Source organism: Carya illinoinensis, chromosome 1 (genome assembly GCF_018687715.1).
Source record: "Carya illinoinensis cultivar Pawnee chromosome 1, C.illinoinensisPawnee_v1, whole genome shotgun sequence".
NCBI classification, from domain to species: Eukaryota; Viridiplantae; Streptophyta; class Magnoliopsida; order Fagales; family Juglandaceae; genus Carya; species Carya illinoinensis.
Genome location: NC_056752.1, coordinates 3,056,910 through 3,080,546, shown reverse-complemented (window position 1 = coordinate 3,080,546; position 23,637 = coordinate 3,056,910). Strand labels below are relative to the sequence as shown.

General features: G+C 36.1%; 2 protein-coding genes across 2 annotated transcripts; both read right to left on the bottom strand.

Annotated features, from left to right (window-relative positions):
* Positions 1–11,493: 11,493 nt before the first annotated feature.
* On the bottom strand, positions 11,494–13,341 carry LOC122293371. Its single transcript, XM_043101929.1, has one exon. The coding sequence runs from the start codon at positions 13,339–13,341 to the stop codon at positions 11,494–11,496; it is 1,848 nt and encodes a 615-aa protein (XP_042957863.1).
* A 6,073-nt stretch (positions 13,342–19,414) lies between these two features.
* On the bottom strand, positions 19,415–20,265 carry LOC122305941 (precursor of CEP9-like). The gene has a single exon (XM_043118372.1). The coding sequence runs from the start codon at positions 20,159–20,161 to the stop codon at positions 19,583–19,585; it is 579 nt and encodes a 192-aa protein (XP_042974306.1). The 5' UTR covers positions 20,162–20,265; the 3' UTR covers positions 19,415–19,582.
* Between the last annotated feature and the right edge of the window lie 3,372 nt (positions 20,266–23,637).

Genomic DNA, 23,637 nt, shown 5'->3' with positions numbered 1-23,637 from the left:
ACTATTTGTTATATTTTACTCGTAATCCTATCATCTAATATTAAATCATGTAATGATGAAATGATGATAAAAAATGAATGACGAATATATTTTTTCATTACAAAATTAATATTAATTAAGGTCCTGTTTGAAATTTAGACTGAACTAAGATCAACTTAATTCAGTTTAATTTTAATTTGAGTCTAACATTTAAACATCCAACTCTCATATTACTAAACTCATCTCAACTCAAAATTTGTTTATACTGCTTAAGACCTACAATTTTTTTCAATTCAACACTTCTTTATACGCTAGATCTACAATATTTTTTAATTTTTTTATAAATACATTAAAATTCATTTTAACATCCAAATACATCTAAACTCATTTTAGATAAGTTTCATAATATTTATTTAACCATCTTAATTTATTACTATTTATAAAAAACTCATTTTAATTTATTATTATTTATAATCAGTCGCTTGCTAGGCATTTCTCATTAATATTTATGTGTACACTAATATTACATCAGAAATGCTATTGCTCCCGAGAGTTGGATCTAGGGCTATTCATCCGGGCCGGATGAACCACCGGATTCCGGTTCCAATTCTCGACCTGGGTCAAATCCGAGCCGAAATCCGGATTTGAAAAACTGGATTAATCCGGTTTGGGTATCGAATTTTAAATCCAGACCTGGGTTTAAAACCTGGTACCTGGTTTTATAAACTTAAAAAAAAAAAACCCTACTTCTGTTCTACTCACTACAAGAAAATTGCCGTTTTGCGGGGTGCGAGCTCACCGTTAATCCCCTGTTTTCTCGTAGAGTCAGATGAAATGTGGGGATTTCCATTCACCGATAATCGGTCGGGAGTAATAGGTCTGGTCAGAGCAATTTCGGTGAAATCTTGTTGGGGGCTGCAGTTGCTACCGATTTTGCTGCCAATCTTTTCCGCAGCAGATGTTGATGGACAACGAGGTTGAGATGGGCAATTTCGGTGGAAAATCGTCGGTGTGCGTCGTATTTACGGCCATAGCTTAGGGCACCGCAAACAATTCAATTCGGCGAATTTTGGGGCCTCGAAATTGCTGAAGATGTTGCCGCCGACTGCTCTCGCAGCAACCATTCAATCCCAAAAGAGAAATTTGATGGGCAATTAGCGAGAAATAAAGGGACGCCGCCATTGTGGACATACTACGAGTGGAGGGTCACCGCAAAAGCTACCAGAAGCTTTTGTCAATGGGGCAATTGGAAATAAACGGTACTATATATAAACCTGCATATATGGTTGCGGTGAATTTGAGCATGCCTGGAATTCGTCGTGCGTGAGTGCATGCGGGAAAATATGAATCCGCAGGAAATGGAAAATTTGAGATCGAATATTTGCGGAGGAAAATGTTGGACCAAGCGGTGGAAACTGATCAAGAATGGGTTGGACGCAGAAATACAGCTACGTACGTACGTTCTTATGGCTAGAACAGATTCTCAATAACCAATTAAGTGGGGTAATCATTGCTTAATCTCAACTAGTTGCTGGGTAGATCATCTCAAGTTCATAGAAAAGATATTTGCCATTTAGATTTTCTTGATTATGTCGCTGATCCTTTGCCAATCAACCCATTTTTAGAACATGTATCAATTTAACAACCCTGGAAATAAATTGTCCCTAAATCCCCAATGGCAACGGCTTGTATCAATGTCCTGTAATTTTTGTACTCTGCCAAGCCTATTTTCTAGGATTTATTATTTTAGATTGAATATACGAAATTGACAAAATGGCAAACTAAGACACCATATATTTTACTTGCATTTTCATGTACAATATATATTTCCATAATAAATTCGTACAAGCTTGTTCCTACATCTCATTTACTTTCACATCATCAGAGTTATAGCATGTAGAAAGGCTACCTGACATGCAAAATCAAGCTTAGACTTTCCTAAATACCTACTGCCACTAAACACTATAACTGTCAAATTTACTACATTGGTTCAGTTGTCAACATGGCTATACATTTAAACTTGGGAGTGAAGTAGTTGTATAGCATCTTGCAGGCAGGCTCATTGGTGCATCAAAAAATCCAAATCAAGGAAAAGTCCATTAAAGTCACGTGAGAGCTACCTGCATATTACAGACATGAAAACAATTACAGTCAATATTTATGTGTAAAGCCTACTCCAAACCATTCCACATGCATATTGAACATAAACATTCGCCTATACTCCATTACAGAAATCCCTAGACAAAATTGATGGTCACAAAGATCATTCTCTCAACTTGCAGTTTTTAACATCACAAATACTTCATCATAATTTGATATTGTTCTTGTACTTGGCATGAGTGAGTATCTTGGACAAAGAGAATAATACACAAGCTTAGAAAAGTAAGAAAATATGTGAATGTAAACAAATGGGTGCCTAAATCTACATCTATTGCAAACAAGTGAAAGGAGTGCCTTTGTAGAGAAGATTGTTTTTCTGATACAAGTATTTTGAATATGATACAAGTGTTTTGACACTGAATGATAACTAATTTGTATTGAACCATCTTAATCCGAGTAAAAAATATGAGGAAAAAAGAAGAACCACAGTCCTCTCATATGCTTGTATAATTCAAAACCCACAAGTTTATTTCAAAGGCTGCATTCTGATCACACCAGCTTACTTCTGGAAAAATTCCCCTGTCAAAATAGCAGCAGCTCCTAATTAATACCTAAACCATCACCACTGCTCCATTACAGAGTTACTATCTAGTTTAGTTGATTTTTACCTATTATGATATATTCTCTCAACCTTGCAGGTTTGTGTTTAAATATTAACATCATGACCAGCAGTTGAAACTAGTTTCAACTGCTAGTTGGCATCACGAGTATGATCTTGGCTACCCATCAAAGTATACAAGCATTCCCCAGTTGTAAGTTCCATGTTGGAATGTTATGTATGAAAGCCTAAAACTGCATCTACTAATAATAATTTATTGTCCTGCCTTCTAGCTTAAATCCAATTTAATTTGTTGAAGTAACTTTCTTGAGACTCAGCGAAATTTTCTGTACTGAACCATAGTCAAGCCGACATCCTTATCAGAAAAAGTGATTAATTGCCAAGAAAAAACTAACAATGTACATTACTGTAACACAGATGTAAACATCATGCACTCGAGCACACCAAATATTTGTGGAAAAATTCCATAGTCAAAATCAATTGTCATGCTAAATATAAAACCTTTAGCAATCACCTATACAATCATTTCAGAAATAGAATAGGCAGAAGCTGTAATTCACTTATTAAGCAGCATTCTCTCAACAGGTTCTGTTTTAACATCACTAGTATTTATTGTTGTATTAAACTCTCTTAACCATTGCAGATAATACACAATAGTAGGAAGGGGTTTTAAAGCATACTTACAAAGCGTTAGACAATTATATGCCCATGAATCTACTGTGAAGCCATTCCAGTAACTATAACCAATTGATAAAACCTGCACCATTTTCCCTTGACAACTATGATCCAAAATATAAGCCTGCCACCAATAGTTAGTAATACTTCGAACCAAAATTACAAAAAACTCCCAATTTAGAAACCCAACCAGCTAAACATCTCCTTGAGTGTCTTCATTAGACACTCTTTGAGATGCGGAGTCATTCGTCCTTTGGTCATAGGACATTTGCCAAACCAGTAATTGTCTTACATCCCTTTTCATCTCATCCAATTCAGTCCTGTACATCAATGCCTCATTTTTATGCTTCTCATTTTCTTGGACTAGGTGCTCCATTTGTGCTGACATAGCTGATGGTCTAGGCTTGGATATAACTGAACCACCAAGTCCTCTTGTATAACCAGACCTGTGTCCTAGCACATCTCTAAATATTGTATTTGCAGCCTCATTCGTGTGCTCCTCAGGCTGAATCTCCCTTAATTTCTCACACATTGTATTCTGATACAAACATTACTTTGTTGAGTTATAGTTAGGGGAAATAACCAAAGTTAAATGGGCTTCCTAACATGGAACATTTTAACTTAAAGTTAGTAAGTTAGAGAGCACTTACGTAGTTGGATTTTGTCGTTGGAGTGACCCATGCCCCTTTCTTCTTTGACCAATGAGTTTCTTTATAGAAACTCACCAAGTTTGATGCACTTGGACCCTTCAATGAGGAAATAAAATATTACCCACACCTCTTAAATTTCCCACTAGCACTGATTGCCAATTCAGCTTATAAATATACAAATCACTAGATTCTTACCATCTCTTGTATTAAACGCACAAAAGACTTTCTGCCTGCAGTGTGGTTTACCCGCTGCTTTTTCCTATTGGCTATATTCTGATTTGATTTTTTCTGCAATAGTGTACAAATCCATGTCAGTGAACGAAACTACCAAGATGACATCTTAATTCACCTTTCATCAAATCTAATACTAGCTAATTCAGCACTTTTACAATGGCTTAACTTCTCAAATTTACCTTGAATTCATCGCTCCCCCATCTCTCACATAACTTTTTCCATACATCTGGTTCCACCAATGAGGTTGACTTCATCATTGCCTCCTGATGTGTTGCACAAGCCTTGTATATTTTATGAAGCTGGTAGTGGAAGTCATTGAACTTCTTCCCAAGGTTCTTTTCCATCATCTCCCGATGATTCCTTTTGCTCCAATCTAGAATGAAATCAGCCTGAAACACATCATGAATAATTCATCAAAACAGTCCAGACAAAGTATATAAGTGGTGTGGGTTTCCAGCTTGATAATTCATTGAAACTGAATCTCCAAATTAACCAAACCAGGTCAATACCCGCACACGATTGATCAACTCCTCTTTCTCTTGTGCATCTACAACATCCCAACTATTTTGAATCATGGTTGCATGATGTTTGATAATCCATGTTACTCTTGTTGTAAAAAACACTGCATTCTCACATAATGGTGCCCTCTCACCATCATTAATTTGCAGCGGAATGAGACCGTGCTTACGAAGTTTCATGAACTCAGTGCACCCAGCTGGTCCACGACACCTCCGCATTGTTTGTTTCCCTGCTATTTATAGAAGTGACAATTAAATTAATTGCTGTATGTGTACATTGTATAAAGCCTACCCCATACTATTACCATGGATGGATATTTGCAGAAACTGTTTCTGACATCAGTTAAAATATGAACCTATTTTCCCAACATATTGTTCCCGCAAATACCAGAAAGAATTACCATTATTTTCTGGCATAGTATCTAGAGTACCACTGCTTATTTCATTAAATTCAGTGGCCAACACCATATCTGAGGGCTGTGTGGAGTCATCTGATGTTGAGCTTTGCTCAACCCTTCATGTCCACCTACTAGGCTGTTCCTGGGGAGTTGGACCACTCCATGTGCAGCCATGACTTGGCAGTATGCGAGTTTGTTGCACCTGGCCATGTCCACTGCCTCCTCTTTTTGTTCCTCTCATGGTAACTGAGACTTACAATTGATTGATGGTGAATCTATATGCAATTATGACTATGCAAACTATCATGGTCAAATGCTTAGAGGATAGGGTTATTAACACCATAAATTTCTATCTTACCAATCCTTGATATATTATAGTTTATATACAGAAAACTTCAAACAGAAAAATTAATTTGCCTGTTTTACTCTATTTTACATAAACTTTAATTATCATCAGAGTATTAAACATTTAGGACTAAAAAAAAACATCAAGTTAGCAAAACATTTGTTACATCTAATATGCAACTCACTCCACTGAAGTTGAGCTTGTGGAGAATATTACTATTTGTTCTAAAACTCATCAATTTTAGAACAGATTTCTGCTAAAAATCTGCACTTTCTACTCTAAGTGATAAGCTGGATGATGACTAAATACAACACATTGAGCCTATTACCATACAGCCATGCGATTTGACGTTGGTATTCATCCCTTATATATGGGAACTGGTAGACCTTGTTTGGTTTGTGGGTGTAGAGAATATGTCAAACTTTACAGGGGAAATATTTTAATTGACTGCAAATATTTGTATTTTACGCACCACCCTTTCACTCATGGTCCCAAACTTTCCTCTCCTCTGTTCAATGTTTGATGAAAATATAGTATATGCAGCAATCCCCATTTTGGATCAAACGTTGGGATTTCTGTCCTCCCTGGACCTGCTTTCAATATATATATATATATAAATCTATATTGGACAAGGTGAAAATATTTTTCAAAATAAATGGATTTGCCGATGTAGACATGGGTAGTGTAAGGGTGTCAAATCGTGTTAACGGGTCGTGTTCGTGTCTTGTTAAATTGTGTTAACGGGTCATATAGGTCAACCCTAACCCGACCCGTTAAGCTTATCGTGTCAAAATCTCAAACCCTAACACGACCCATTAACATAACGGGTCGTGTCGTGTCAACCCGTTTTAACCCATTAATAAATATTACGAAATACGTTTTTTTTTTTATAAGTAAACAAATAAATTAAGAAAATATTACGAAATAGGTTAATACGACACAATACAACTTATTTTAAACTATTTATATAAATGAGTTGAATAAGCCTGAAATTAACCTTTTTAACCTGATTAAATTTAGCATAATTTTATATAAATATTAAAATTACAATATCTATAAAAATTATAATACTAATTATAAGTCCAAAACTATAATCCAAATAATAAAAATATCGAAATTGAAATTCTAACAATTTTATTTTTAGATATAAGGGTATAATTGTAACTTTAACTTTCTTAACGTGTCATAACGGGTCAAAACGGGTTAACCCGTTAAGTAATCGTGTCTTAACGGGTCAACCCGTTTTGACCCGAACCCATTAAGGCTAAACCCTAACCCGCTATTATCGTGTCGTGTTCGTGTTGGGTTAACGGGTCGTATGACATATTGCCACCCCTAGGTATAGAACAAGTGAAATTGATTCCCACTCAAAGAACCCGTTCAGAATTTCTGCAGTGCTGCCCATAAAGTGTTGAGGCATACACAATATCTCTTAAGCATTGACAGATTGAACAAGGAGTTCAGAAATCACATACAACTTGTGAATAAATATGGCAAAAAACTTATCCAATGCAGTTAAAATCAGAGCACTTATGAAGCTTAATATAAACTGAAGAATGGGTAGTAAACACGAGGATGCACCAAAGATAAAATACTAGAAGTAGAACTCGTATCTTGTAGGAAATATACTTACTTGGATCTTTTAGTAAGTATGAAACACGAGTCTGGAATCTCTAGTTACGAGAAAGTGACTTTCTCTTCTAATAAATCCAAATTCTAACTTTCTGAGCTCAGCTGAGATATTTGTCATTCCCAGTTTCCCATATTACCTTTTAGGCCAAAAAGGTGACAGCTAATATTTCCCCCCAAATTTTTGCCGCTTAGATATTACACTCCCGCCCCCAAGTTTTTGGCCATACTTTCTTACTGTACTCTGACTTTTTGTACAGGGCGTACATCATCCCACTTCATATGAACTATGGTACTTGCCGCTATCAAGTACCAGCCAAATGATGCAATTCCAATGGATGCCATAAAGCTTATTTTATTTAATTAATTGACTATATAACCAATTAATTCCAATGAGGCATTTGATATTATATATGTGCTTACATTCCAACATATATTCTGGAATGAGTGTTAAAACTGTTCACTAATTGACACCTATAACTTGGCTTTGTCTGCAGATCCAATTCAACTGATCATTACGAAGCATTTTGCTCTTTATGATATCTTCAAGTCAATGGATTCGTCTGTGATTATTTATATCACTATGTTATACACGGAATGTAAAATATGTCTCTATGGAGCATCTTATGATTGAAGTACACGAATACATTTGTCTATTATTTGGAAATTAACAAATAAAGTCATCTTAAGTTGTAATTTATTATTTGAGTTTGGATATATTATAGTTGGAGTTAATAATTGTTATAATATCTATAATTACTCCTCAGTTTGGTTGAAATAGTCAGTGTATGCCTCCAAAAAGATAATTGGCACATGTGTCATTATAGGACTAATAAGGGTGAATTACCTCTTACATTTGCCTGAATGTCCACCTATAATTCGAATATAAATGAAATGATTGAATCTTTCAAACAACTAAACTTCATTATACTAAATTAGCACCATTATATTATATGTCAAACTTCCTTTTCTATCTTACCAATCCTTCACAATACGGATTGGCCATGACATTCTCAAATAATATAATATGCAAAATTTTGCAATAAGCAGCAAGAAGATGGCTGACTTCTGGCAATAGATTGATTGCCAACCGACTTATAATAGTCCCTGTGAAGATTTATTGATTAAAACTGTATTCATTGACAGCCTTGGATCATTGAGCCTGTAGCAAAATGATTTTGATCCATTCTATATAGAATTATTCAAAATCATTTTGTGTGTAGCTTTTTTATCCATTCAAAATCACACCTTGGATATATCCATTTTTTTCCTGTTATCAAGCTTGTAGTGAGAAGCTTTTTTTTGACTTACTTATAAATTAAGTGAAATTGATTTGCTCTGAAATATGCCATTTATCTCATATTAAGTAAACGACCTTTTAAGTATATATAGTTTATATATACTTTAGGTATTAGCCTACTCCAAACTTGGTAATGTCAATGAGCATACACACAAGACATTAACAGATTTTTGACATCTCAGATTCTGTGATAAATAATTAGAGCACTTATTGACATACATAAAATCTCACCTATAAAAGCAGCATATATGTTTATGCTATAAGGTCATCTGGAGGTTCAAATGTACAAAAGAGTCATCATCTCAAGCAGAGCAACAAAATCAGATCAAAATACACCTTTAATATGTTCATAAAACTGAAAAACATCAAATTGGCCATACTAGGTCTGTTTTTGCACTCCCTAAATTAACATGTACTGATCACGTCCATCCATAAAGTAAAGCCAAGTAGTACACTGTTTGGCAATATTAGGCATGCGAAATTCCCACTCCTCCACAAATTACACAGCAACCCTGGAAAAAAAAAATAAAGAAAGGAAACAAATCAACAACAAAGAAAGATGTGTAATCACAGATTACTTGAATTTATACAGTGTAGATTTATATAATTAGAAAGAAAGAAAATCAGGACAATACATAACAAAGAGAAAAACATTGTGTAATTGGCAACTGTTTTGGCATCAACTGGCTACTTCTAAATAGATAAGACAGAGTATGTCCAGTCCAGACAAAGTTAGTGAATATATGCCAAACCAATAATATGTGATCTCCGCACCATTGATAGAAAATGGTTAATGTGCATTTATCACATATTTTGAACACCTGCAGTAAAGGAAATTGAATAAAAAAACCAACACATGTACTCTTAATACATATATACAGCCATACAATAATAAAGCTACGTTAAAGCCTATATGCAACTACCACAGCATATTTCAGTAAATATGGTAGTATTAAGAGTAGAAAGCAGTGACCAACAACCATGAGTATCTCTCTCGAAGAGAAGCAACCAGAGCATTACATCACTGCACTGCCAACCAGGTTGGCTGCTCCCCGCCAAATTAAAACTAAGACACCAATGCAGTTCAGTGTAATCACATATATTCAGCACACATCTTCCTATACATACTTACTTATGCATGGTATCATGAATAGACATACACATACACATATCTTAAATTATATAGATTGGAGAAAATTCGAATGATATTTTTAATTTGTATTAAACAGGTAAAATAACCATTTGAGACATTTCATGCTTACTTGCCTCTATTACATGTCACTTTCATGATGACCGTCTCCATCCTCTTAGCTTGACTCTGATGTGTTGAGCCTACTCCAATCACTCTCATCAGAGGATGAGTCGTTACTTAGAAACTCTTCCTCCTTAATTCCTTGAGCTGGTTGGTCTAACATCACCCTCTCATCATGCACAATCGGATCTATGTCTAATCGATTCAAAGGTATATCTATGCATGTATCATCTTCATGTACGAAATGGTCTTCCCTAGAATATTCATCATCCTGGTATGCTTCATTCTCAGGTAAGTCATCATCATCCTCATCACCAATTGTTGTGCTGGGGATGTCATAAACATTCCTCGTGGTGAACTTCTGTACTACTAGCCAATTTTTCCCTAAACTCGTATCTTTCAAATAAAATACTTGGGATGCTTGGCATGCAAGTACAAAAGGGTCTTCCTTGTCAGATTTGCGAGTTGAGTCAAGACTTGTAAAGTGACCACCAACATGGAATCCTCTTCTCAAATCACATACATCAAACCAATCACATTTGAACAGATATACATGGCGCCATCCTAGGTAGTTGAGTTCGATAATGTCCATTACTACTCCAAAGAAGTCAATAGGACTACCTTGATGATCCCCAGGAACAAGCACACCGCTGTTTTGTGTAAAACGATGTTCTTCCCGTTGCTTTGTGTGGAACCTAGTTCCATTCATAATGCAACCATAATATGATGACACCCATGGTTCAGGTCCACACGCTAGCGCGTAAAGATCATCGGATACTAAATCGGGGCTTGAACTACGCAATTGCCTAATCTGTCCAGAATTAACATATTGTTAGATATAATCAAGTACCCCATTCCGAGTAAAGAGGACCTACTATTAGGCCCACCGACTATTACATCAGGGCAAGGCACTCACGCGATTCTTAAACCATAACGGAAATTGATTTTCATGCATATCATCAATGTTAATCACACATTCGTCTTTCAATTTGTTGTAATGCTCCCTGCATTACAAATGAAGAAATATTGTCAACTACGTACGTAGAATGGATAAATATAGGCCAATTTAGTATGGCCAAAGTTAACGAAATTGAAAGACAATACTTACTCTAGGTAGTCAACAATATCAGGACAATTGTTGAGGACATACCAACATTGTTTGGCAAATGTTTTATGATCCGGTTGAGTTGGAATTGAAGCACCCAATGGCCGAACCTTTTGCGTGAATATTGAAAATTTTGAGCTTTGCCGTCCTTCACAAACATCTACATTGCTTTCTTCTCTATGATATCTAGTTTCTACATCATGGAGATATATTGAACAAAAAGTCAAGCACTTGATGTGAATGTAAGCCTCAGCAATTGAGCCTTCGGCCCGGGCCTTGTTTCGGACATAACGCTTAAATTTCCCCAAATACCTCTCAAATGGATACATCCACCTATACTGTACAGGCCCTGCATATAATGCCTCATGTGGTAGATGAATAGCTAGGTGCACCATTACATCAAAGAATGCGGGTGGGAGTATCATCTCAAGTTTGCAAAGGATGATTGGAATATCATTCTCAAGACGCTTCAAGACATCTACAGACAATGTGCGCGTGCACAATTGTCTAAAAAATGTGCTTAGTTCAGTCAAAGCCAACCGGATGTCAGGTCGCAGGTACCTAGCAATAGCAACAGGAAGTAGTCTTTGTAGGAAAATATGACAGTCATGACTCTTCATTCCTGATATTTTACAACCATTTAACGTAACACATCTAGCTATATTGGCAGCAAATCCATCGGGAAATTTCACAGCTTGTAGCCACTTGCAAAAGCTTCTCCTCTCATCTCCGTGCAACGTGTAACAAGTTTATGTCCATGTTCTTGTAAATGTAAATCCTTCTTTATACCAAGATTAAACAAGTCCCTACGTGCATTAATTGAATCTTTAGTTTTGCCTGGAATCGTCATCAATGTTCCTAACACGTTGTCACAAATGTTCTTCTCAATATGCATGACGTCAAGATTATGTCGAAGTTTCAATGATGACCAATAAGGTAATTGGAAAAAGATACTTGTTTTTGTCCAGTTAAGTTCATCGGGTCTTCGCTTTCTTTTCCTTTCACCTTTTTCAAATAAAAAATCTCCAACATTACTTAGTTGATTCAGTAGATCATGGCCACATAATTCAGAAGGTGGGGTGCGGTGATCAGTGCTGCCATTAAAATTAGCCTTCTTCTTCCTCCAAATATGTTCTGGACATAGAAAACGACGATGACCCATGAAATAATGTTTTCGACCATATTTCAACCACAAAGAGTTAGTGTCGCCATTACAAGTTGGACATGCCAATTTTTCCTTCGTGCTCCACCCTGAAAGATTTCCATATGCGGGAAAGTCATTAATCGTCCATAATAATGCTGCATGTAATTGAAACACCTGTTTTCTCGATGCATCATATGTCTCAACACTATTTTCCCATAATTCAATCAATTCATCAATAAGAGGCTGCAAATACACATCAATCTCATTTCTCGGTGCCTTTGGTCCAGGAATTAAAAGAGACAGCATGAAGAACTGGTCTTTCATGCACAACCATGGTGGCAGGTTATAAGGGACAAGTATTACTGGCCATACACTATAAGGTTTACTCATATTATTGAAAGGATTGAATCCATCACTGGCTAGACCAAGGCGCACATTACGAGCATCGATGGAAAATGATATGTGCTCTTCATCAAATTCCTTCCACCTAACTGAATCACGTGGATGCCTCATGACATTAGAATCATCAACACCTTGTTCTTTGTGCCACCGCATGGCTGCAGCTGTATCTTTAGACATAAACAACCTTTTCAATCTTGGTTTTAACGGAAAGTATCGAAGTACTTTGTGCGGGATTTTTTTCTGTTTACTTGTGCGGGTTACCCATCTTGATAATTGACATTTAGGACAAACATGCTTTTCAACATTTTCTTTCCAGTATAGGATACAATCATTTGGACATACATCAATCTTTACATAATCAAAACCAATGGCCCGCTCCATCCGCCGTGACTCGCGGTATGAGTCAGGCAAAACTGCATCCGGAAAGGAAGCTTTCAACAACTTTAGTAGCATGTCAAATGATTTAACACTCCACCCCCCAATCGTCCTTATATGCAACAACTTTACAATGAAGGATAACTTTGAAAACTTAGCACAACCAGGATAGAGTGGACGTTTGGCATCTTCCAATAATTGCTCAAAAGTTTTTGCTCTAGGGTCCACATAGGTGGGTCCTTCACTAGTATTCTGATCAACAGGATCCACATTTGTAAATGATCCAAGTTGGATGTCATCTAACATTTCATCTATGTCATCAACATAGTCGTCATTTTGCACTTCATTGACATTAGCATCAAACTCATTAGCATCCCAAGTCTCTTCCTCGCCATGAAAAATCCATTCAGTGTAGTTTTCATCAATTCCTATAGTGAATAGGTGTCTTTGGACCAAGTCTAAAGTGTGGAAAAAGTTATTAAGACAGTTACGACAAGGACACCTGATATTGTTTGTTGTTGCATGAGCCTCGGCGAGTGTCATGAATTGATTTACCCCTTCCCGATATTCTGTGGACCTAAATCGGTTCGTAATATGCATCCAGCTTTTGTCCATTTCAAAATCACTGTAAGCTGAAAATAATGAAGTTGGATAGTTGTCAACTTATGGACGCAGAAATTTATCAAAATTAATGATAATTGAGTAGATTTTATGACATTGATATTTTGTTTTCTTGAGGAACTATGAAAGCCTTCTAGCATGAAAGCAAGAATGAGGACGTGTTGAGTATACTCCAATTAAAACTATGTTATACTCACGTTATTTCCAATTTGAACTATGTTATACTCATGTTGGACCCAAAAGTAAAGATTGGACCAAGAAGGTGGTGAACGAAAGGAAGAACAAGAAAGATGTGTAAACGTATAAACCTCCTGACCATAGTCATAGTCAATGAAGAAGATAGATTACTAGATGCAATTATAGACTCAGAGACCCCTGAGAACTTGTGACAGCTGGGTAGAAGAGAAATGCTTTCAGTTTTTTTGAAACTGAAAGCAATGGTTGACAACTAACAACGCATTTTATTTAAAAATGGAGGAAGAAACCCAAGGGGAGATGGAGAGGAGAAGATGAGAAGCTGTGAACTCGTTCTCGAGCGACTATTACCATAGGAAGAGGAATAAGGGGTTTTGGCCTAGTGGCTAGCTGGTGAGTTTGACATGTAAATACAATATGCAATGAATATACAAGCATGATCTTGCTCCACCAGCATTATTAATACCATCAAATAATAATACCTGATGTGGTTGTTAGGACATAAAAACTATCATGTATCTCTTTCCTGAGATTTAATGACTTATAATATTTCATTAAATCCAATCAAAAATTGATATACATATATATATATATATATATATGTGCAATGAAGTCGGACATCATTAATATAGCATTAATTAATTAAGCATTATGATTTCTTAGATGTACAAAGATTTGTAAACATCAGGAATTTTCATGCCATTTAGCTTGTATATAGCTGATCATAATATATATATATATATAGATATATATATAAATATTTATATATATATTTATGGTGATTTTTAAAATGAAGAGCATTTTAGGAAAAAAAAATGTCAATGAACAACCCCAAAGTTACATATGGGATGTTTTAAATCTAATATTAGTTTTTTTTCTACTTGAATGAAAAATCAGTTCTGGAAATTTATTCTTATATTCGAAAATTAAGCATAGGACATCTGAAGCTTGCAAGCAAGTCTATAATATAACATTTCTTGATAAATAAACTTAAAAAGTGATTAATGCATTTAATCTGAAAGCAAGAAATCTTGGCCAGACTGTTTTTATTTTTTGGAAGTGTAAACATAGACTGTTTTATCCAGAAAACCTAAAGGGAGGGATTCCTACAACATATCATGCTTTAACAAATAATTGGAACTCACTCTTAAATCATGCATATTGGATATAGATGCAAAATGAAACTCGTTGATGGAGTTTAATTTTAATTTTATTACAACCAAGTATATCCTTCATGAAAACTACAAGCAAATGTCTTTAAGCCGATATATAAAGGGAGAAAGGTAGAGCCAGACCAAGCCAAGCACAAAACTACCTTTGTTACAAGGATGTAAGCATAAAACATCTGAATTGATTCACTTACTGCTAGACCCAGAAATTTATGGAGCTTGTGAGTATTCCTCACTCCTAATTCTACCTATTTGTACTGATTGTTACATCTACTCTGCTTTATACACAAACAACTTGCAGCCATACAATTTAATTAATCTGGAGGGCAGCTAACATTACTTAATATTAAAGGCATACAACATAATAATAGAAATCCATATTGGATTGTTCAACCCCGTCTGCCACCAAAATCATACAACATTCCACATACATGAATTCTCAAAAAATATCCCTGTTCAACTAACATTCGCCAAACCTCCAATAACTCAAAATTACTTATAAATCAGCATCTAAAAATTCGTCTAAACAAATCCTTCAGCAACTAAAAGTTTGTAAAGTAGATAACACACTACAATTTTACCTATCACTTGCAAATGAGCAAAAAACAGAACTAAATAAAGCCTACTCCAAACTCCAATCTGATAGACACGGATTGAGGGAGAGAAGTACACCCTAGCTTGAAAGGAGAGGAGATAGCTTGCTCAAATAGGAACCACATGGAGGAAGTGGCGTGCATAGATTTGCACGATGGCCGCATGGGGCAGCCATGATTGCGGAGGAGGAGAGAGGGAGAGAGAAAAAATTCTGGTCGGACGTATGCCAAAAGATAAAGAGAGAGAGACAAAGGAGACTTACTAGCCAGGCGAGGAGGCGTGGATCAAACGACGGCGATCGAAGGTGGACGCTGTCAACTATTGAGGTTGAGGCTCATCGAGAAGACAGAAATTAGGGGAAACCCATTTGCGGAGAGACGTAGAGGGATTTTACTCGTTGCGGTTTAATACGGCGAGAATTCAGTGGCTGCAACAGAGAAATTACTGTCTTTGCAAGTCATTCCCCTCATTCCTTTGTTGCGACGATGATAAGTCGCCGTAATAGGTATCTTAGATTGCGATTATATCACCCGCCACTACAAAAATGCAGCTACAGTTAAATTGCATCTGTTACGTGAAAACAAACGCTCACAGCTCAATCCCCTGGCAGCAATATCCGAATTTTCTTGTAGTGACTCTAGCGCCGCCCCCTATTCAGATCTCTCTCTCTCTCTCTCTCTCTCTCTCTCTCTCTCTCTCTCTCGTCTATCTCTGTATCTTTCTCAGTGTCTCTCTTCTCCATCGATACTTGCTTTGTGCATGCAACATGCTGCTAAAACAAGTAGGACTTTTTGCATTGCAGTTGTGTGCCATTTTTCTGGCTTTGAGCATCGTAACTGCCGAAGATCCTTACAGGTTCTTCAACTGGAATGTTACCTATGGAGATATATATCCCCTCGGCGTTCGTCAACAGGTTTGTAGATTGCGAACTTGGTTGCTTTTATGATTAGTATTCATGTCCTACGTCGTCATGTTTCTGATCTATAGATCTTTTGGGTTGTTGCAGGGAATTCTTACAAATGGACAGTTTTCGGGACTGGAGATATACTCTGTTACCAATGACAACTTGATCATAAATGTGCACAACAGTTTGCCAGAACCTTTCCGAGATATACTCTGTTACCCATGACAACTTGATCATATGGGTTTAAAAAAAAAAAAAATAGGGTTCAATCCGAAATCCGAATTTTAGGTTTTGAAAAATCTGGATTCATCCGAGTTCCGATCCGTTTCTGATCTGGATTAATCCGGTCTAAATTTCAGTCTAAATTTAAAATCTAGGTTCTAGTTTAGGTCTATGCAGATTTCTAGATCAGAATCCAAATAAACAGTCTTAGTTGAATCCTGCTTGCTCATATTACATATAACAGCTGGCCGTCAGTTGGTAACAGGGCCTCCAAACCGTACGTGCATCTTTCGATGCGAATATGCTCTGATCGGCTCATTTTCCGAGTTAGAAAATCTAAAACCTATAATATCTATATATATATATATATGTACGTACGTCTCCCAGAACCCAGATCACATATCCTTGGCTGCATGCGCAGTTGGAGAATCAATTCAATTATTGAAGAAGTACTCCAACAATATCGTGTAAAATTACGAACACCCATTCGATCGTATTCACGATGACATGAGTTAATTAGGCCAGCTTAAGCCAGCGAAAGAAAAATGTTCCTTGACTATTTAAATGCCAGCCAAAATGCTTTGGAATTGCACGTGAGAACCAGACAAGCTAGCTGTTTCCACCAAGCTGCAACATCGCTGTAGCATTTAAATCTAATAGCTAGCTGCCGGATCAAGTCAAGTATGTCATGATCATCAGCGGTACGTAATTATAAATTAGAAAAATTTCAGCGTTATTGTTACGAGGTACAAATGAAGCAGCTTGATTAGGAATTATTATTTCCTCTTCTTTATATATAATAAGCAAGCAAGTCATCATTAATTAATCTTTATATCAAGATCTTAATAATGCATTATAACACATATTACAGCATGGTATATTATATGGACCCAAGATCTATTTGCACCTAGCACGTGCATTCACTATCTCGATTCTCTGTTCATTTTTGTGTTGAACGGCGTTAATTGCTGATCAGATCAATTCCTCCAAGTCTCAAAAATCCCCTTTTTCCATAAAATTATAAAGGACCGGAATATTGCATGCAGCCTGCGTGGGCAGTGTATTTTCTGTTTTTCTGTGTATTTTAATTTTTTGTAATTTTTTTTTTTGTTTAGTTGTTTGTGTTTGGTAAAATAAAATAAATAGGCTAGCTACTATTGGACTTTTTCCATAGCAGGAGAACTCTCTCCTCCTTTGAAGGATGGGGGATGGTTTTCCTCTCCTCCTTTGAAACTGGCCGATGAAGGATGGATTTCCCTTTCCTCCTTTGGAGGAGGGGTGAGATACCTCTCCTCATTTGGATGTTGGTGGATGGTTATCTTTGTTTTTATAAAGTGTTATTGTACATATGTATATAAATATATATATTGCTACAAGAATTTTTTTTTACATCACCTAAATTCGTTGTAAAAAATACAAAAAGCATCGCAATTATTTGTTAGTGACATGTTTTGAATTGTTTTGTTTTTTTTTTTTTTAACGAATTTAGGTAATGCAAAAAGTCATTTTTCTTATAGCATGTTATCTCAGACAAACTGAGATAGATATCTCTATTTTTACAGAGTCTCATATCTCATAAGGTTTTGCCAGTAGAGAGTTTATAAAAATTAAGATAATGTCTGTCACAAAAATGTTTGTGGGTAGAAAAACCTCAATAGGTGATTAGTTTGACTTGTAATTTGAGTTTTTCTTAGTATTTATCAATCACGACTGTAATTTCATGAATGAAATGAAGTCTATTTCCTATATTAACAAAAAAAAAAAAAAAGATATCGACTTTATTTATTTTTGGTAATATTCCTTTTCAACTATTTATAAAGAAAGTCATAAAAGAAAACACCTCATGTAAAGATTCTTTTATTATAATATTGATCATACAAAGTAGTAAAAAGCAGGATTATTTTATAACATTTGGCTTTCATATATAATATGCATGCCTTCCGTTGCATGCCTAGTGTGGGTCGGTGTATGCTGTTCAATCTTAATTAATTTTGTGCGTGCAGCTTCTCAATATATTATCCTGTGAAAAAGTGCTCTATTGGCTTCTCTCAGGAGCTCTTTTCCGCCACTACTGAATATAAAAACTATTTTCCGAATTAGGACTCTTTAAATAGTAAAAGTACTTACCATTGTTTTTAATCTTTGTTAATTAAAAAGACGTACGCCCCCAATGGTAATTATGCTTTACATTAATTAATTAATTCCAGATCGAAAGCTTTACATTAATTATACTTTTCTTTGGGCTCTAACTTTTATCTCTTCTTTGTTAATTAATTCCTTCCATTAATTAGTACGAGAACCTAATTATTCTAACATTTATACATACAAGAATATGAGAAATAATATTTATAATTATAAAGTGTGTGAGATGCGTAATACTTTTTAAAATAGTGAATAAAGAAGATACCTACATAAAAAATAATAATTATTTTAATAGATGTTGACCATATTTTTTTTCAAAACGATTGTACAGCAATTATATATTTTATGACTATATATAACATTACTTTATATATATATATATATATATATAGGAAAATGTCCATCATCTATATTTTCACATTATTTAGCTGGCTTTCACGACAACTTTAGCTATGTACCCAATAAATTAAGCACAACATATTACACCTATATACATATATGAGCAATTGTTAAGATATAGTTTTAAATATAATTAAAGTTATATATTTTTATTAATTTACATTCTTGTAGTAAGTGATAATTTCACATGATATAATTTGAATCTTGACTCTACATACACGTGTTTTTTGAGACTCTTTGTATGTATATATTATGTATATATATACATACTTATTAGAGGGAATTTTGACCCACGAGTGAGGGAGAGCGTTAAGATATAATTTAGATACTTAAATTCATCTCTTACCATGCATAAGCTTCTTCTTTTTTGCCACATAAGGGAGAATTAATTAATCCACAAGTCAGAAGAGAAAGATACAATGTTGTTATTTATTTTGCGTACTTTACAGGAGAAAGCTTAAGATTACAAATATATATACATGATAGCTAGCGTACGTTATATTGAGCATGCATTATTATACTAATGCTCTTAATTTATAATATTCGGAACAACAAGAGTGGCCAAATATTCAATATCCTAGACCTCGTTTCTGCACAAGCCTAGTCACGATTAATTTGGTTTTTCGTTTTTACTTTGAAAAACATGACCAACGCCAGGGCTGTGTCCGGGTGCTGTGGGCTGGTAATTATCTTTGAATCCTGCAAGAGAATGCCTAACATCCTTGCCCTTAGCTAGTGCCTTTGATTCAACATCCGCTTCCTGGTTTTGGAATGAATGGCCAACCCCAGGGCTATTGCCAGGTGTTGTCGGCCGGAAATCATCTTTATTATGCGCCACTTCTGAGTCGCGGAAGCTAAAGCTGTAATTTGGTTTCTTGGGCGGGACAGGAGCTTCTTTCTTTCTTGTCACAGATTGATCGACAGTACTAGGAATGTGACTTGCGTATGTTGTTTTTGGATCATATTGATCATGCGGTGCGGCGCTGTCAAAGGAGCTGATCATGGCGGCCGATTCGCTGCCTCGTTTTCTAGTTTCCCCGCTAGAGCCTGCATGCAGATCATCTCTAGGACTTCTGTACTGCTTTTGTTTTGTTGACTTTATTTGCCTTCCTTGAATTACCAGAGCTTCATGGAAAGCAACCAGTGCAAGAAGAATGACACATTTATACATGGCTTGGAATTTTTCCATTAGCGAAGGAATGTAATTGACTCGCTTTTTTTGTATGATAGAATGAGATGGCTCTGAAAAAACTCAGGCAGTAAGAGGAAGGAGGAGTTGGACAGGGAGGTATATTATACGTAGAAGCCCGATGATGACACAAGTTCCTGTTTGCTTTAGTATTTATAATCTCGGAGAGTGTTTCATTCCTAATATTAGAATGATCTTAACCACTAGGTTTTCTATAAACTAATATACGGACTGTATGCTCTCAAATTTGAACGGTTTGCAAGTTTTGGACTTTTAAAATGCCCTGATCTGATCATTAGAGAATCTACATAATTAATTGGAGTCCCCAAGATCATTCTCCAGATTAATTTCCTTGTGCCTTGACCCACTACTCATGTATCGATCTGTTTTATTTTATATCTGCTGTTGTTTCTTTTCTTCATAATGAAATAGAAAGATATCCATTGGTGTCTTTGGCTATGGATTTCTGACCGGGTGGTTTCGCTTGCTGTTGTTATACGTACGTGCTTTTTTTGTTTTTTATGTAACCAGCAGGGAATATATATATATATATATATATGTATGCCTCTGTTGGATAAACAGATACTTTCTTGCGATGATCATACTACAGAATTACCCAAGCATCCCCTAACTCTATATAACCGAAGTGAAAATGCCGCACGTTCAAACGGACTTGCAGAACAATTAATTATGATCAATATTTGAAAGTATACCCAGCTTGCACCTATATTGAAGTTTTTTATAGCTTGAAGGTTGGTCCTAGACCGATTGATGGCCTTAATTCATCAAGCTCCATAGTCGCTACACTATTTTATAAAATGTTATCATGATCATGAGCGAGGTTATTTTTTTTTTATTTTTTATTTTTTTTTATGAAGAGCGGAAGGTCATATGTCTAAGAGTGACCCCTTCCCATATATATTAAAAATCCTCACTTTTGGAGGGAGGAATACCGTGGCAACAAAAAACAAATCCCAATAAAAAAAAAAAAAACGAAAAGAACCAAACTCCAAATAAAACAAACGACAATCCTATAAGACAAGAAAAACAACCAAACCTAACATCTTAAAGATGGGAGGCCTAAACTATCCAAATGGATTAACCCTCGCAAAAACTGAGGCATACTACAATGAAAATAGAACACCAACTCCTCCCCTGAAGCCCCAGATTTGGCTAACCAATCCGCCACTCTATTACCTTCACGTAAAACATGCTGAAATTGGCATTGGATAGTTCGGGTCAGCTCAATAATTTCCTCCCAAAAATCCTTTAGATACCATACACCACATCTGCCTCTCATCCACCAAGAGATTACCACCTTTGAATCCATTTCAACAATCACCTTAGTGATATTTAAAGCTTTGCAAATTCTCAAACCTTGAAGAAGCGCCATAAGTTATGCTTTATTGTTAGAGCCAAGACCAACATGTGAAGCATAAGCCTGGACATGTTGTCCTAACTCGTTACGAATTATCCCCCCAATACCACAAGAACCTGGATTGCCAAGACTGCTAACATCCGTATTTAATTTATGCCACCCCGATGGTGGCTTAGCCCACCTTACTACTCTGTAAGAAGGAACATTCGGGGCAACCGGTTTTATCCTCAAGGCCTCAAGAATCATACCATCTCGATGAGACAATCGTTTGGGCCGTTTAGTCATTTGACAAAGAGAACCCAGCCATACACAAATAGAATGGATAATAGTGTTATGGGATTCCAAAATACCTTCCATCCGAGCTAGACATCTTCTCCTCCATAACCGCCAAGTAATAATGATGGGCATAATATCCACAATAAAACCCACCTGTGTAGATGCATTAGCGCGCCTGAACCAAATCCCTGCATTCTGTTTCCAACCTCTACCAATAGGAATACCAATAAGAGTGGCAAAAAAGGACCATATTTTTTTTGGGAAATCACCCTCAAATATCACATGATTCATATCTTCAATATGACCTACCATACAACAATCACATTTGGAAGCAATAAGAATACCAATACGTTGCAATCTATCATCCACACTCAAGGCCATATGCCAAGCCCTTCAAAAGTGTATAGAAATTTTTAATGGAATACATTTATGCCAAATCCAAGAATGCCAGTCAAGAGAAGATCCCCTAACACTAATACAGTTCCAGGCAGATTTAGTAGAAACTTACCTGTCTCCATCGGAGTCCAAATCAGTACATCCTTTCCCGAATTAGGCCTTGATAATGAAACTAAAATCTCATCCACCTTTTCCCCCCTACTAAGCTTTCTAACATATCCACATCCCAATTGTCTGATAACCGACAATCTTTTATTTTAAGCAAAGGGGAACCAACTGGAGACATATCATTTATAAGAGGGCCATCGTCCCTCCATTTATCATACCAGAAAAAAATATCTCCCTCTCTAATCTTCCACTTTGAATTATTCAACAACAACAGTATACAATTTGCAACCATTCTCCAAAATCTAGACCCTTTTGAGTCTTGAATTAAGCACCAAGGTTTTGTTCCCACATATTTTGCTTTGAAAAAGTTGGCCCATAAAGAATTACCTTGAATAAGATTCCACGCCAAGCGCATATGCAAAGCTTTCTGACAATCCTGAAGGGCCCGCAAACCTAGCTCCCCTTCTTCCACCGGATTGCAAATATGTCTCCATGCCACCCACTTTCTTTTATCCCGCCCATCTGATTCTCCCCAAAAGAAAGAACTCATCAACTCGTGAATCTTGGAAATGATAACTTGAGGGACCTGTAAAACAACAAATAGGTGAATCGCCATGCTAGAAATAACATGTCGTAACAAAATGAGCTTTCCACCAGAAGATAGAAGCCGCATTTTCCAACCACTAATTTTTTGCCTCACTTTATTCATCATATCTTCTAAGTGAACCTGTTTAAGTTTTCCCAAGATAATCGGCACCCCCAAGTATTTGAAAGGGAAAGTCCCCTCTCTGAATCCCGTGCTTCTTAACAATCTACGCTTCCTTCTAGAGGAAATTTTATTCGAACAATATAATGCTGATTTCTGAATATTGATAGCCTGTCCCGACCACCTCTCATATTTGCTCAAAATTTGCTGAAGGACTCTAACCGATCTTTGACTACCATTGGAAAAAATCATGACATCATCAGTATACATCAAATGAGAAACAATAGGGGTACCACAGGCCTATGAAAACAACCCAAACTTGTGCTCATGAACACTTTTCTGGATCAACCGGGATAAGACCTCTTGTTGAATGATAAATAAGTAAGGTGACAGCGGATCACCTTGATGAAGACCTCGGCCTCTCGGAAAGAAGCCCTTAACTGTACCATTCATCATTATCGAGTACCAAGGGCTAGAAATACAAAAATGCACCAAATCACAGAATTGAGAAGAAAAACCAAACCTGCACAAGACTTTGATCAGAAAGGCCTAGTCTACACGGTCATAGGCTTTTGCCATATCTACTTTTAGCATAATATTACCCCCATGAAT

What these genes read in the sequence shown, in the direction of transcription:
- LOC122293371 (XM_043101929.1), bottom strand. Translation starts at nt 13,341, where the DNA reads ATGGACAAAAGCTGGATGCATATTACGAACCGATTTAGGTCCACAGAA.
- LOC122305941 (XM_043118372.1), bottom strand. Translation starts at nt 20,161, where the DNA reads ATGGAAAAATTCCAAGCCATGTATAAATGTGTCATTCTTCTTGCACTG.